The sequence below is a fragment of the Guillardia theta genome, assembly GCF_000315625.1.
Source record: "Guillardia theta CCMP2712 unplaced genomic scaffold GUITHscaffold_43, whole genome shotgun sequence".
Taxonomy (NCBI): Eukaryota; class Cryptophyceae; order Pyrenomonadales; family Geminigeraceae; genus Guillardia; species Guillardia theta.
The window spans coordinates 182,074-197,484 of NW_005434631.1; the positions used below are offsets into that span (position 1 = coordinate 182,074).

Sequence of the window (15,411 nt, forward strand, 5' to 3'; positions counted from 1 at the left end):
GATGGACATATCAGGAGAAGACGAAGAAGTGAAATGCGCGGGGAAACCTCTGAAGATTTTGATTTGTGCTTGTTAACGGTGCAGTGAAGGCAGCTGAACACAGTCTTTCGTTGACTCCTCTTGGATTTCCTTTGTTGCCTTTTCCTGCTCTGGCTCCCTCCTGATCCTGATCTTCTGTCATTTGAGTTTTGCTCGAAGTATTTTGCACTTCCACGCACGCAAGTCCGCTCCTCCAGTCCAAGGAGGTGAATGAGAGGGGGAGGTTTTGGGGGGGAGGGGAGGTGGAGAGAGAAGGAAAGAGAGATGGAGAGGGAAGGAGGGGGGGGGAGAGAGACAGAGTAGATTAGCGTTTACTCTCAATTGGCTCCATCAAGACTCGACGACGAATAATGTACACGGAAACAATATGGCAGGGCAGAGAGGTAGCTTCGTCCCTTAGTAAATTCGAGTTTCTTCGTATCCTTCTGTGCCGGGGACCTGAGACAAGATCGTGTCAAAGAAAGTAGAGATGACCCACTTTCCTCCATCACATCGCTAAAGTGTCGATGGGCACATAAAATCAACCCTCGCATCTCGCAGTTTGCTGGGCGACGTCTGCATCCACGTCACAGATGACAAGATGCCAAACAATGCACAAAATGCTGACCTGAGCTCCTCCTGGTCGTCGGGAGCGATTCCCAGTCCGAACTGAACGACAAATGTCAATAACTGTCAGATCCGATTCAAATCATGAAATGTGGCCAGACACAGTACAGGGATAGTGAAATCTGGGTCAAGGGTGGGGATTGAGGGATTCAACGATAGCAAGGGGTCGTGAAGTGGATAACCTGAGAGAACAGGCGATTCAAGAAACCACTGTGAGTCACCACAGCTATTCTTGACTAGCGAAAAAGGATCAGTCAAGGATCAGTTGAAAGTTCAAAATACTTCAGGTCGCTTTGCTAGCCATTTCAGGAAACGAATACCACGTTCCTTGCCTGCAAACGTTGAGTTGACACCGCTTGCGCTTTCAAAGTCACTTACAGAGTTGGCTGTCTTCTTTGTGGTCAAACCACATCGAGTCGTGCTCGCTTTGAATGCACTGCGAGAAATCCACCTCGGGGAATTCCTCTTTGAGCACACTGACATACGGCTATCAGCAAGTCGCTTTGAGAGTAGTCGCAGACCTTAACCGCCGACGGCTGTCTGCAGGGCAATTGGTAATCCTTTCTCTGCAGAGATCCGTTGCAATGAAAGGAGGAGGGCTGTCCATGAACTTGACGCTGCCGATCTGCGGAGCATCCTTTCAGCTGACCAGCTTGCGCGAGGAATGATTGCTACCGTGAGCCGCGCTGTTTGCAGCGTTCTCGTCAGAGGAGAAACAACCACGACCTCGCAATCAAGTTGGTGGGCTGGCAGTAGCGTCATTCTGCCAGCATGCAGACGGAACAACCCCACCCATGCTCTTGAGTTCCTTCCTCAACTTCGCACACTGTTCGACACCCTTGGGGGTGAGTCCTGCGTCCCAGAATTTCCAGCCCGAATGTTCCTTCACAAAAAATTCAGGAGGGCACACCAACCATGCTCCAGAACCTCCTGCAAGTACAAAGAGCCCAGCTCATGCTCTCTCTCGGCGATGTTGTGGAACGCCTCAGCATGGCGGATAAAGTAGACCACCTTACATCTGACAACCATGTAACTCAAACAGTCAAGGATCGACGACTGAATGCCCATCACCTGCGTTCAAGGAAAATCGAGAAACCGAGATCTTCATTGTGGCTAAAAGCATAACTATCCGAGTCTGGGAAGCTACCCATCGACGGCATCCTGGATATTGGCACTCTCTTTGAAGCTTCCCTCAAACTGACTTCGCTGAGATCAAACAAAAGAATCACAATACACGCCCTCACACTCAAAGACCATGCAACCAACACCTGTCCTGTTGGGCTGGACCCTCAACTGGGCTGGAGCGGAACGAAGGCACATGATTTACCCCCGCGTTCCCTGGATCAGAGCATCAGATTTCAACTCCTTGACTGCACATCGCAGCGATGCGGAAGATACCTTCCACGACTGTGATGGAGGAGACAACAAATTGAAACAGAAGGATCAAATAGATCGGATGAGCCGGAGCCATCGACTCCCTAGCCTCTGAATCTGTCCGGCAAGACTGTGCCAAGATCATCCAGAGGCCCAAAGGGTCCCGAATGAGGATAAACACATGCTGTCGGAACAATCGTAAGAAGGATGATCTATGCTAAACATAATGATACATGATTTGTCAGACGAGTCCATTTTCGTTAATTGTAACAAAAGAAGCACACGCAAATCATCAAAACCTTAATTTGCACATCACAAGGGATGAAATGTCAACGATTAAGGGCAGTAATCACAGAAGAAATAGCAATCAAATATCAATCATATTGTGTGAATGTATCCTTTGCAACCAGGTACAGCACCAGCAGCTGTCATTCTACGAGCAGTACAGTGTATCCTCTCTTTCATCACTGTCTCTCGAACTCCCCCTTCCCTTCTTTCCTTCCATCCTTCAACAGTGTCACTCCCTCTCTCTGAGACTTCATGTTGTCCTTTCATCATCTCCTCTTTCCTGGCATCCTCCTTCCCACTCACTCCCGAGCGGCCATGAAAGAAGAAGGGCACATGACCACCCCCTTAATCCACCCCTTCCAAATCACACATACCCCTCCTTTTCTCAGCTAGGACCCATCATTTCCTGTGCACCCTGGAATCGCCAAACAACCACACCTGGTCCTGACCTCTAATAGTAAGACTTTAGAAGTTCCCCTCGTTATCAAATTTGATGTCCATCACCCCTACTCAAGAGTGCAAGTACCCGGTACTTTACCGTCATCGAATGCACCACGCCCACCCCGGCGATAGGAAGCCAAAACATTTTATATAAAAATTACCGGAATGGATTTAAATATAGATATAAGATTGATAAAATAGATATAAAGAATACTTCTACCAGAAAAATCTTTGTATAAATAACTTTTGATTTTTAAAAGTACTTTTATGTGTGAGCGACATCATTTTGCGACCCATACTCCCCCCGTCCCCCCTCAGACCTCATCACCCTCGCCCCCTTGTACCCTCATCCCCCATCATCACATTTTCTCATCGCCCTCATTCTTCATTATCCGACCCCCCCAGCAATATGACCCACCCCTAGCAACACGACAATCGACTACCCTACCTTTCCTGTGACTGCCTGTTTCTGTCCGCCTCCCATACTATCTGACCACCCCCACATACAATATCACTTGGACCCACCGTATTGATGAAAATGAACAAGCCTGGTCATGCTACCCCCGCCAGATTCAGGTACCCCACCCTACCCTCTGCTTCCTGGCCCCCCCTGCGCCATGTCCTCCCCTTCCTCGGATGATGCGCGTATCGCGACTTTCCCCTCCGCGTTTCGCCCTCGCTCGTCCAGGACATCTCAAGCCATGCCGTCGCCTCCCTCCTCCCTCACTTCCATCTTCCCTGGGGCCTCTTCATATCCTGTTGTTTCCCCTCGAGCTGCAACACATCGAGGGGAACGTGGCGAGCATCACAACTCAGCCAAGAAATCTCCCACGTCAAAGACGGCTAAGCATGAGAGGGGAAATCAGATACTGGTACATAATGATAGCAGTGATGACGAGGAACATGCTGAAAAACATCAAACTATAAACATCCATGAGGTTCGTTGTGACAAAACACTTCACTCTCGAATCACAGTTGTTTTCTCAGAGCGATTCAGCTGAAGCTTCAAGCAGTTTGCATAGTTCTGATCTCGATGCAAAATCAAGTGATAGCGAGAATGATGGCTCTTCGAGCCAGATGCATTCGGCTAGAGGAGACAGCGACCTGAACGTCATATCGTTTTCATCTGACAACGAAGGAGAGAGAGGAGCTTCCTCTTCGAAGATACCTATCAAAATGTCAGATACGGCGGATCAGGACGAGAGTGCTACCAAGGAAAGACGATCCGCCAGGCGATATTTCCAAGAAGAAGATTCATCGGTGAGCTTCACGCCCATTTATTCAATCTAAATGCGATTTGTGCTTCTGTATGTGCAATCTTAGATGTCATTGATGTTTTCATAGATAACATGCAGACATTGTGGTGGCATAGGACATTTTGCTCGAGATTGCGTCAATGAGAAGGTAGTGTTGATAAGACATTCTCCTATGTGCTATCGCTTATCATCGTTTTGCGTGTTGATGCCTTGACAGATACCAAAACCTTGTTTCCTTTGCGGCATCAAGGGACACAACGCACGAGATTGTGAAAATCAGCAGTGCTTCAAGGTGTCTTTACTCTCCTTTGCATGGCTCCATCAAGAGTACAGGATCCTTGACTTGCTTACAGTGTCGGAAGCCCGGTCACAGGATCTCGGAATGTCGCTTCCCACCGTACAGGGACGACACCTGTTTCAGGTGAAGTACTTCTCCCAGTCTACAGCGTCTGAGTAGGAGCGAAGGTGCGGGTCGATCCAACATTCACCTTACGACTGTCCCGACGCGATCCGATTTGATGGCATCATCAAGATGCCGTCGCGGTCCCAGAGAGTGGATCCATTACTCTCCACAGCATGGTCAGGTATCCCGCTGGATACAACAAGATCAGCGCTCTCCTCACCCTTCGTTCCCCTCGCAGGGATAAGAGGGAACAAAGATTTCTGGGGCATCGTAGGGAAACTACAGAGAAAACTGGGTTGCAAGAACGAGCAGGAGGTCAAACCAACCAAGATTAATTTGACAAAGGAAGCTGGCATGAAGCGTAAGCGGGACATGGACACTTCCCTGCCGAAATCTGTGCGTGAATGACAATTGAGCCCTGTGTATGCGCTGATAGAGTTGCCAGAGCGAGGAGGAGGAGGAGGAGGAGGAGGTGGAGGAGGAGGAGGAGGAGGAGGAGGAGGAGGAGGAGTCTGTTCCATTCCACCTTCATCAAACCAAGCGGTGAATTTGACTCATGAAACACTGAATGATGTTTGTTTGGTTCTTTTTTGACTCCTCTTTTACTTTTGCAGACGAAGATTGGAAGAAGAGGATGTCAGGAAGCCAAGTCCAAAAGCAAAACCGAAACTTGTAGATGCTAATCAATATCACAGGTTGTTATTTCCTTGTCTGAGTGTCTACTGTAATGTTTTTGGCAGGGGAAAGCTGATGGGAGACCATCACAATACACCATACATGGGGAGACGAGCTCGTCAGAAAGAGCGGAGGATACCTGTTGGAGGCAAGCTCGCGCTCCTCCTCGCACGTTGGACTGATTCACTTGACAGGAGGGAAGCAACATCACCAACCCGCAGTGCGAGGAAGAGGAAGGTAGATCGCAGTCAAACAAGGATCATGTGGAACTGATTGCTTCTATTTCTAGGCAAATGAAGCTTCAAGTGAGGCATTCAGAAAATGTCACGTTCAACAAGAAGAAACCAAATTTTCACCCTCTACAAAATCATCCTAGAGGCAGAAAGAATGGGAGATTTCACAACACAGGGTGGCGTTGACAGATCTCAGTAAAGCATGACAACAGTGTTTCGTATTAACTGTTTCTCACTCTCTCAGTCTGTCAATCTCTTACTTTGCTTGTCCTTTCCTGTCCTGCTATCGGGGTTCCTCTACCCATTTTCTACCTTCCTCCCGCTGTTTCCCTTCCCACTACCCACCCTCTGTATCACTCCTTCCTTTCATATCACCCCCATTACACATCATCAAATAACCCTACCCCCAATTATGACGAAGATGAATAGAGGCTTATACCCCCTAGTCAGCAACCGTGGTTATAGTACCCCACCTCATTGCTGACTACCCTCACCCTGTAGTTTCCCATCCCCGCTCCTCTTCCCTGGGCTGCTTTCTGATTTCTTCCTCCCTCGGTTCCTTCTCTCCCCTCCCCTCTCTCCCTTCCCCTTCTCCTCCCCCTCTTCTCTCCCTTCTCTCTCCTCCCTCCCATCTTCTGTCACCCTTCCTTGTCCATCTTCAGCTCCTCCGTCCCTCCTCGCCTTGTCTGTGTTGGCCACTCACCACGTGCTTGGACCTGCCTTTCATACTCGTCCTCGCCTCTTGTAACATCACATCATACGTTTAGACCGAAATATTCCTCCTTGTAGCCCAAATCTTGAAGATCCTCCTCCTCCTCCTCCTCCTCCCTCTCCCTTCCCTCAATCTTAGCTTCACCCATCATGGCGCGCCGATCACGGGTGGCATACATTCATGACCCAGAGGTCGGCCTGTTCTACTATGGCCCCTCTCACCCCATGAAGCCGCACAGGATGCAGGTGGCCCACCAGCTCATCCTCGGGTACGAGCTCCACCACAAGATGAGTTGCTACAGGCCCCATAAGGCGTCTCCTGCAGAGATGAGGAAATTCCACACGGAGGAATACATCGACTTCCTCCTCAAGATCACACCAGACAACATGCATGAGATGGCAGACAGGATGAAGCAGCACAACGTGGGGTTCGTGGGGCAGTACGACTGTCCTGTCTTCGATGGTATCTTCCCCTTCTGCCAGATCTTCACGGGATCTTCGCTGGACGGGGCAGCGAAGCTCATGGATGGGAGCGCAGACATTGCCATCAACTGGTCAGGAGGGCTTCATCATGCGAAGAGCGACGAGGCCTCGGGCTTCTGCTACATCAACGACATCGTTCTGGCCATCCTGGAGCTGCTCAAGTTCTTCCCTCGCGTCCTTTACATCGATATCGATGTGCATCATGGAGACGGAGTGGAGGAGGCGTTCATCAACACAGACAGAGTTATGACAGCCTCCTTCCACAAGTACGACGGCAACTTCTTCCCGCAGACTGGTGACGTCACAGACGTCGGGGAAGGGGCGGGGAAATACTGCTCTGTGAACGTGCCGCTGCACGATGGGATAGATGACAGCAGCTTCGAGCAGATCTTCAAGCCCATCATCCGAGAGATCATTGGGACCTACGACCCCAAGGCCATCGTCATGCAGTGCGGAGCTGACAGCCTGGCAGGGGACAGGCTGGGAGTGTTCAACCTCTCGGTCCATGCGCATGGCGAGTGCGTGTCGTTCCTCAAAGGGTTCAACATCCCGATGCTGGTGGTGGGGGGAGGCGGATACATCATCAGAAATGTGGCAAGATGCTGGGCATGGGAGACGGCGATCTTGACGGACTCGCAAGTCTCCAATGACCTTCCGTGGAATGATTACTGGGCTTACTTCGCGCCCTCCTACCAGCTCCATGCTGATTTACGGTGAGGGATGGGTGGGCTGGGAGGTTAGAGGGTGAACGCAGCACTAGAGAGATTGGAAGGTGGTGAGGGGAGGAAGTTTCTGTTGTTGGAGTCGTTGTGTTTTGACATCTTTGCTTCTTTTTCCTCCTCCCTCTTGTTCTCCTTCGTTTGCTCCCTTCCTCCCCTCCCTCCCTCCCTCCCTCCCTCCCTCCCTCCCTCCCTCCCTCCCTTCTGTCTTTTCCCTCTGATCAGCGGGAAGGATTGGACGTACTCGGAGAACCAAAACACGCGCGAGTACCTGGAGAACGTGAGGAATACGGTGCTGAAGAATCTGCGCTGCCTACAAGGAGCTCCTTCTGTGCAGATGCAGCAGCTTCCCCCTGCCCTCTACGTCGACATGGACAGTGAGGATGAGGACGAGCTGACTGATGACCAGAAGAGGGTGCGGGACCTCGAGCGGGCGATAGGTGAGATGGAGTTGGGATGGCGAGAGAGGGTGGAGGTGGAAGAGTTAGCAAGGGAGGGAGGGAGGGAGGGAGGGAGTGGAGATGAAACATGGATAGGCGAATAATGTTTGTGATTGTGCTCGGATGGTGGATAAAGTAGGCAGAAGAAGGATGGAGGAAGGGCAGGGTGAATGAAGGATCAGGGGGAGGTGAGAGTGTGGAGCAGGAGGGGGGCAGGAGTGGGGGACGAAATTGGTCACTTGTGCTGACGGGGGCGATCAGAACATCCTGGGGAGTACTTTCCTCCCGAGAAGTTCACGGTGAAGGATGCTGGACACGTTTCTGCGAGGATGGATGGGACAGGTGAGGAAGAGGAGGATTTCGTTTCTCCTCCTTGAGCTGACGAACCTGCAGGGATGAAGAGGGAGAGAGACTGGGAGGCAACAAGTTGACAGACGGGGGGAGGAAGGAATGTGAAGAGATGAATCAAGTAAAGCAGACAGATGATTTACTGGCGCTGGAAGGTGGCAGGGAATTTCTGTAGATAATGCAGATAAGGGAAGGAGTAGGAGCTGGTGGAGGAAGGCGGCTGGGGTGGTGGGGGGAAGGGGAGGGGGTTGTTGACGTAGCTCATAAGGCAACTCGTTGATAGAGCAGAAGCGTCGGGGCCCTTTTCCCTGCAAGCATCCTTGATTTCAACAAGGTAGCGAAGAGACGGGGGGTGGGTGGGTGGGAGGAAGTGAGTGACGGAGAAGGAGGGGTAGAAAAAGATAGGAAGAGGCAGACCAGTCTTCTTGTTGCGTTGATTGATCCACTGAGCGATGAGTCAGAGGAGATGTCCGTATGAGAAGCGGGTTGAAGAGGACAAGAAGAGGGAAGGAGAGGAAGGAGGCCGAGAAAGAGAAACTTGCCTGATGGAAGTAACAAGACCAAAATTTCTTCAACACACTCGTCATCCTTTCACAGCAAAGACGTTCAGCCTCTCACCGCATCTTGTTGGCTCGCATGCTCCTTCACAGCCCTCTGCTCCATCATCACTGGGAGCGGAGAGAAGGAGGAATAGGATGGTAGCAGCGATGCGGCATTGACGAGGATGTGGTGGTGAGTGTAGATGAGGACGAGAAGAGAAAGAGGAGGGAAGAGTGAAGGAGGACAGGCAGGAGCGATCCTTTACCTCCTCCTCTTCTCCTTCTTCGTGTCCAGGGTAACAAGTGACGCTGACGCATCCTCCCACCTGTTTGTGTCCTCTCAACACTGTGAAACGAAAGAAAAGCGAGAAGAACAGCACAAATCAGGACAAAGGGTGGTGGTGGTGGTGGTGGTGGTGGTGGTGGTGGTAGTGGTGGTGGCAGTGGTAGTGGGGGTGGTGGTGGCCTACTTTCAAGGCTCGCTGAGATGACTCGATGGTAGGGATAGTAACTTCGCTCGTCGTAATGATCGACTTATCCCCTCCTGCCCATCTCGTCAGCCCTCCCGCCTCCCAACCTCCCGCCTCTACCGCTTTCCTTCATTCTCCCTTCATCTACATCTATTCTCTTCACTTCTCCTCCCACCTTCTTACCACACCCTTGAACCTCTATCCGCTCCCCCGACTCCCTCTCCAATCACCTGGTAGGTAACCCAAGTTGAAAACCACCAACCTCACACTGTCCTCCTCCTGCGATCTGAGAACATCCAGGTGGCTCTTCCTCCTCCACTCCACCACCACTGTCACGTCCTCCCCTCCTTCTCCCCTCCCCGAGCAGACCCAGACGTCCTCGCTCCTCTCCTCGATCGACATGTCCAGCTCCTCCTTCACCAGCTTCTTCGATCGCTCGAGAGCCACTTGTTGGATGTCACAGGTGACGACTTCTCCTCCTCCTCCTCTAGCGACGCATCGGATGAGATGCAGCGTGTCATAGCTGCGAGAGAAACTGATGAGAAGGAGAGGAGGAGAGGAGGAGAAGAATGAGCGCGGCAGAGGACAGGAAGGCAAAGCTAGAGAAAGAGGCAAGTCGGGAACGGATGCGAGAGGACGGAGAAGGGGGAGGGGGAGGGGGAGGGGGGAAAGGCGAAGGAGGAGGAGGACGAGGAGGAGGACGAGGAGGTAGTGGTGGTGGTGGTGGATGCGAGAATTTCCCACCCGTTCCCACAAGTCGCATCGATCACTCTGTCGCCTGCACGGATGATTGACTTCCAGTACGTGTGGGCAATGTCGGTATGAGGATGAAGAACAATCTGATGCTCAGGTCAAAGAATTCCTCCACCACAACACGCTCCTGCTCCCGTTGCTCCCGCTACTGCTCCCGCTACTGCTCCCGCTACTGCTCCCGCTACTGCTCCCGCTACTGCTCCCGCTACTGCTCCCGCTACTGCTCCTGCTCCCAACTTCTAATGCCCTTCACTGCATCTCCTCACCCCCATCCGCATAAATTCGATGAAGTTGTTTCGTTCCTCTTTCCTTTCCTTCTCCTTACCGTGTCTGGGATCGGGTGTCCATTCCACTGCCGCACTGGAGGAAGAGGAGGAGAATTTGCTGGGGAAGAGAGAGATATCTGCGACGTTGAAGAACAACTTCTGTATGGTATGGAGATTAGCCCTGAATCCTCCCTCTGCCCCCCCTTCCCCCCACCCTTCGCAGCTCCCTCCTCTCGGTCCTCCTCCTACCTCGCAGTCCTCAATACTCGGCTCCAATTTCTCCTCTCTGGGGCGCAAACACTCCTTCCCTGTCTCGCCAGGAGGGCTGGAAGTTTGCGAGAGCATGCGAAACTGACAGCAAGATTAGCATCATGCTTAACTTTCTCTGAACAGGTGAGAGCATAGAAGACATCTCACCCCAATGATTCTTCACACACGGCAATTCCCACAGCGTAGAAAGCTGGACACATCGGACGATCAGATTGTATCCCAACGAACTGATATGCCGAGGCATTTTGTCTCCCCCCCGGCCTGCTCCTGCTCCTGCTCCTGCTCCTGCTCCTGCTCCTGCTCCTGCTCCTGCTCCTGCTCCTGCTCCTGCTCCTGCTCCTGCTCCTGCTCCTGCTCCTGCTCCTGCTCCTGCTCCTGCTCCTGCTCCTGCTCCTGCTCCTGCTCCTGCTCCTGCTCCTGCTCCTGCTCCTGCTCCTGCTCCTGCTCCTGCTCCTCCATCGCTGCCGCCATCTACTCTCCCTTGTATACCTGCCATGGCCGCTAGGTGCTTGGCCGCCATTCCTTGTTTTAACTAAACGTTTACTCAATATTCTTTGAGTAATTTATTTCGGTTACATAATAATTCCATTGGTACTTTCAAAATAACTTCAAATTTGAAAAATGCTTGGAAAAATTGGGAAATACAGAGAGAGCACTTCTGAACTCAAAAAGAACAATCTCCCTTGCTGCTGGTGGGGTGTAATTGACGACCACCCACAGAGCAACTTTGAGTACCCCTACTTTAAACTAAAATTTATCTTATTTGGAAAGGTAGGGTAATCGAATTTAGGGGTACGGAGGAACATGAAGCATTGTAGGTGACAGGGGGTGGTAGGGTATTTCCGGGCGAAAATGGCACCAAGGAAACGAACAGTAGGATTGAAAGGAGGAGAAGGAACGAGAGAAGGAGTCACGAGATGGAGAGCATGTGGTGAACAAATGCAACAGAGATTGTGCCAGAAAAGGACTGAGAGCTCATAGAGAAGTAGCTGGGCGCAGATGCGTGTGCATGTAATGTAAGAAAGCACAAGACGTAGAGAAATTGCATGTGAATGGAGCACAAAGTTTGCAGCAGCATCTAACAGCATGCACAGGTGCTGGAATATTGTGAGCTCGCCTGTGCCAACAAGTCCCGCATCTCCCAATATTTCGTTCTTCTCCATGGTTAGAAGTTCAGTTCGTCATATCAGCATAGACTTGAACACTTGAAGCTCCCCTGCAAGGAAAGTCCAGCTTCACCAATGGCTGTCAAGGACAGCTGCAGCTGTGTCCATCGTAAGGCTCGCACCCCCCTTGACAAGATCTCGCTGGATGATGAGGAACGGAAGGTCTCGCTGGATAAAGGCAGTGCTCAAGCAGTCAAGCAGGGAGTGCTCGTGAAGCAGGGCAATAGGTGGCGGAAGGTATGGAACGAGCGATATGTCATCCTCGACCACAAATCTCTGCGATACTACGCGTCAGGAGCGCAGGACGGTGCGCCTCGAGGAAAGATCCACCTCGGGCCAAGGACGACTGTGTGCAAGCTCGACGGCGGCAAGGCTCCGAGGATCAGAGGAGCAGGGTTGGACTGGAAGGGAGTGCAGGTGGGGCACGGCATGCCCTTCTGCTTTCAGATCACAACAGATTTGAACGAGAGCTTCCTGTTTCAGGCCCTGTCGGACAATGACAGGAACAACTGGATCCAGGCGATTCAACAGTGTTTGGATGGCTTGGCCGTCAATGGGGTTGAGCGAGAGACAGCAAAGGGCAAGAAGAGAAAGGAAGAGTTCGACAGCCTACCTTGTAAGATCGTCCTTGGGGATGACGACGATATCATCTCAGGAGGCTTCTTGTCCGAGGGGTTGGAGAAACAGATCAAAAGCGCCCTGCAGAAGAAATCAGACGTGCTCAACAAGTCAGACCCAGCTGCCAAGAACAAGGGCAGATCGCAAGGGAAGGCCGAGGAGATTGTGGATGAGCGGAGAGAGCCGCCGACCACCATCGACGACAGAGGACTCGGTTCGGTAGGAGGGCTCCCTGGCAAGGCGAGGAACTTCACTCTCTGTGGGATCCGGTCAGGTTGCATGTCAAAGGAAGGCGGGTCGTCCAGCTGGTTTCCCCTCTGCGATCGAAATCCTCCGACCACCTACGAGAGCAGCAGCCCTCAGAACTCTTCGCCTGAAGCTCATCCGGTCTGTCCTCCTGCTGACGTTGCCAGCAGTGACCCTCCCCACCCGCAGGATGCTTTCCCTCTTAGCCCGAGGAGCGCAGGGGATAGGAAGCAGGATGCAGAGGCTACCAGGCAGTACCAGGTAGGTGGCCTGAGAGATGTTTCTGCTCTTGTGTGAGAGACTCGCACAGGTTGGAACCACCGACGTGCAAAGGAAGACAAAAGCGATTTTATCTAAGAACGTCCCGAAACCTCAGTTTACCAAGAAGTCGAAAGAGTCGAAGGAACGCAAGGCAGATATGGAGAACTCCTCGCCCATCTTGAAGGTCCTCGACAACCATGGCAACAGAAAGGTGTCGCCAACTGTCTTCCCTCTAAGTTCTCACCCACCTGCTAGATCGCCGAAGCAATCTACGAGTTCAAGGGGGAGGAGACTGACGAGATCGACCTGGAGATCGGTAAAGTTGCTGAACACGATGACATGAAGCTTAACCCTGGTATGTCAGGCGACAAAGTTGCCATCATCGAAGAGTTCGACGATGGTTGGTGTCAGGTCCGTACTCTATCACTGACTGCTCCTATCTCCCTACCTCTCCACTGTCTGTCCCCTTTCCCCTACCTCAATTCTCCCTCTTCCTGCCTTCCCTCCCGGCTCACTGTCATTTCCCCTACACAGATCCAACTGCTCGGTCCGGGTGCCAAGAGAGCGAAGGAGCTCGATGCCATGATGAAGGTCCTGTTCAGGAGCATGTCTAACACCCGTCCTCACGCGTGGGCAGGAGGGGAAACACGAGGAGATCGCGGGGTGGAGGAAGAAAGGGATTGTGCCGAGAAGCTACTTGCAGATCATCAACCCTGACATGCCCAACGAGCCGCACGCGGGGCATGAGGTGAGGCCACCGGGTGCTCTGCAACCTCGTCGCAGGCTAACCTCCTCCCCTCCAGAATGAATCCGCACAGAACGTCTCTGCGTCAGTGTTGAGTGACAGCAAGACGGAGGAGCATGTGAGCTCTTCTAGGTAGTTGGACTTGGCGTGCAAATGTCTCTCCTCCTTACGATCTGCAGCGGTGCGGAATCTCCCAAGGAAGACCGTCATGGTGATCTCCCGCCTACAATTCTTCGGCGCCATGACGAGACAAAGGTAATTCGTGCATGCGACCTTGACGATGTTGTGGCATGATCATAATGAAAGGAGGCGACAACACCGAATGACAGTGTCGTGAAGAACAACCCTCAGACGAACGGAACGAAGTCGATAGTGTTTGATGTACAGGACGAAGAGGAGACATCTGGATGCTGTGTGAGGTGCTTCTCTTTCAAGAAGCCGAAGAATGTTTTGTGAGAAATGTACATGACAACAAGTGAGGAGAGGAATGAACAGACTATTCTTTGCTGTCCTCCCTCCTCACTACTTCCTCCTCCTCCTCCTCCTCCTCCTCCTCCTCCTCCTCCTCCTCCTCCTCCCTCCCATTCTCTCAGCTCTGCGCTCGACCAGCCTCAATTTTTCATGCCCTCACCCACCCCTTCTAACCCACTGATAATGGAGGGGGTGGGTCATGGACCCTCATGAACTAAAAGGACGGGGTGGGTCCTTTAGAACTCTGACGACTGAGGGGGTGGGGAGAATTTGTGTCGGTGGGGTAGATCGTTGACACGGGTGGGTCATTATGATATGAGGTAGGGGTGGTACATAATTTTTGTGCACCCATAGTTTTGACTGAAAACAGACCCCATCCATGAGGGATTTGCCTCACCCCCTCATCAACAGGGGGGTCCGACTGCTGGAAATAGGGTGGGGTGAAGGTGGGTGTGTGGTGGCTTGCCGAGGTAGTGAAAAATGCGATAAGCGATGCGCTGAAATAGGAGAGGAGGGAAGGGGAGGGAGGGGAGCAGGGGAGGGAGAGGAGGAGAGGATAGGAGAGGAGAGGATGTGAGAAGAGGACAGAAGAGTGAAGGAGAATGAGAGCCAGGCAAACAAGCAGAAGCGAAATGCAGCAGGGAGAAAACGCCGGAGCAAGTATTTGAAAAATCAGAAGAGGAGCATGAGTGGCGAAAGGAAAGATCAAGACACAGAAGGGCGAGAGAAGAGGATGAATGAAAAAGAGAGACAGAAGAGACGAGGAGAAGTTGGTAGCAGAGCATGTTCATTCGAGAAGAGCACCACAAGAATCTTGAACTGGGGACGCATGTTGTGAAGGAAATGTGATTAGACGCAAGGAGATCGGAACGACGGGGTTGAAGGAGGGAATGATATAAAACCTCAAGTTACTTCACTCGAACGACAACGCACCAGGGCACGCATGCTATGCAACAATCCGATGCCTTCGATAGATTGCATTGGAACAAATGCACCCCCCAGTATGAATTCATACAACCTGACCCAACGCTACTGCTACTTTCATGGTTTGAATGGTTTCCCGTTTTGATTGCCACTGGTGTGCAGGATGAGAAGAAGAGGATTTGGAGGAGGTGGTGGTGGTGGTGGAGGAGGAAGCTTTCGCAACCGAGGAGGAGGTATGCAATCCCCACCCCCACTCCAACCCCCTCCAGCCCATCCACACCCCTCGCGGTTGGCTTCTCATCGAGCGTAGGTGGAGGACGGGACCAATCTGTGAGCTCGCTGATAGACTTCATGTCCTCCATCGGGTCGATGTCGATGCAGGTGCGCGCCCGTCCCTGCACGTGACTCAGGTGGAGTCGTGCTAAAGATCTGCAGGTCGACAGCGACGATCTCAAGTCGGCCCTTCAGAGAGCTGGGCACCTGCTGAAGCAGTTCATCCAGGACGACTCGCAGGCGAGCATTCTGATCCACAACGGCGCGAAAGGATTGTCGGTGTGGTTGGAGGCGCCTTCCGACGCGGACATCAAGAACAGTTTCTCCTTCATCAAGAAAGATGGAGCCCGTCCTGACCCTTCGAAGTGATCCTCCTCCTCCTCCTCCTCCTCC

The 15,411-nt window shown here is 52.1% G+C and overlaps 5 protein-coding genes across 5 annotated transcripts in view; 4 read left to right on the forward strand and 1 right to left on the reverse strand.

The window, feature by feature from the left end:
- Positions 1–435: 435 nt before the first annotated feature.
- Positions 436–2,205, reverse strand: GUITHDRAFT_163684 (hypothetical protein; the record flags this gene model as incomplete). The annotated part of the gene is made up of 13 exons (XM_005830854.1): positions 2,044–2,205; positions 1,914–1,983; positions 1,717–1,851; positions 1,573–1,663; positions 1,438–1,528; positions 1,321–1,391; positions 1,167–1,270; positions 1,024–1,121; positions 928–977; positions 828–881; positions 647–687; positions 531–594; positions 436–477 (listed from the first exon to the last, which is right to left on the reverse strand). The coding sequence occupies exons 1-13, from the start codon at positions 2,162–2,164 to the stop codon at positions 436–438; spliced, it is 1,032 nt and encodes a 343-aa protein (XP_005830911.1). The 5' UTR covers positions 2,165–2,205.
- Positions 2,206–4,092: 1,887 nt separating this feature from the next.
- Positions 4,093–4,429, forward strand: GUITHDRAFT_72698 (hypothetical protein; the record flags this gene model as incomplete). Its single annotated transcript, XM_005830855.1, has 3 exons — positions 4,093–4,152; positions 4,222–4,296; positions 4,358–4,429. Coding segments are annotated over 3 exons (207 nt in total), but the record flags the coding sequence as incomplete, so codon positions are not given.
- Positions 4,430–6,176: 1,747 nt separating this feature from the next.
- On the forward strand, positions 6,177–7,772 carry GUITHDRAFT_72637 (hypothetical protein; the record flags this gene model as incomplete). Its single annotated transcript, XM_005830856.1, has 2 exons — positions 6,177–7,222; positions 7,454–7,772. 2 exons carry the CDS (start codon positions 6,177–6,179, stop codon positions 7,770–7,772), a joined length of 1,365 nt encoding a protein of 454 aa, XP_005830913.1.
- Positions 7,773–12,654: 4,882 nt separating this feature from the next.
- GUITHDRAFT_153106 (hypothetical protein) lies at positions 12,655–13,857 on the forward strand. The gene is made up of 8 exons (XM_005830857.1): positions 12,655–12,816; positions 12,861–12,921; positions 12,970–13,016; positions 13,140–13,196; positions 13,243–13,353; positions 13,409–13,482; positions 13,530–13,605; positions 13,657–13,857. The coding sequence occupies exons 4-8, from the start codon at positions 13,191–13,193 to the stop codon at positions 13,804–13,806; spliced, it is 417 nt and encodes a 138-aa protein (XP_005830914.1). The 5' UTR covers positions 12,655–12,816; positions 12,861–12,921; positions 12,970–13,016; positions 13,140–13,190; the 3' UTR covers positions 13,807–13,857.
- A 1,239-nt stretch (positions 13,858–15,096) lies between these two features.
- Positions 15,097–15,411, forward strand: part of GUITHDRAFT_140077 (hypothetical protein) — a gene marked incomplete at both ends in the record, with an annotated part of 2,218 nt that continues 1,903 nt past the window's right edge. Inside the window, 2 exons of the mRNA XM_005830858.1 lie at positions 15,097–15,126; positions 15,181–15,383. Of these exons, the coding sequence (XP_005830915.1) occupies positions 15,097–15,126; positions 15,181–15,383 (233 nt within the window). The remainder of the gene's footprint in view (positions 15,127–15,180; positions 15,384–15,411) is intronic.

Bases quoted from the DNA above. Each gene is read 5' to 3' on its own strand.
- GUITHDRAFT_153106 (XM_005830857.1), top strand. The intron at 13,483-13,529 runs GTAGTTGGACTT...TACGATCTGCAG, and splicing joins GAGCATGTGAGCTCTTCTAG to CGGTGCGGAATCTCCCAAGG. The intron at 13,606-13,656 runs GTAATTCGTGCA...TCATAATGAAAG, and splicing joins GGCGCCATGACGAGACAAAG to GAGGCGACAACACCGAATGA.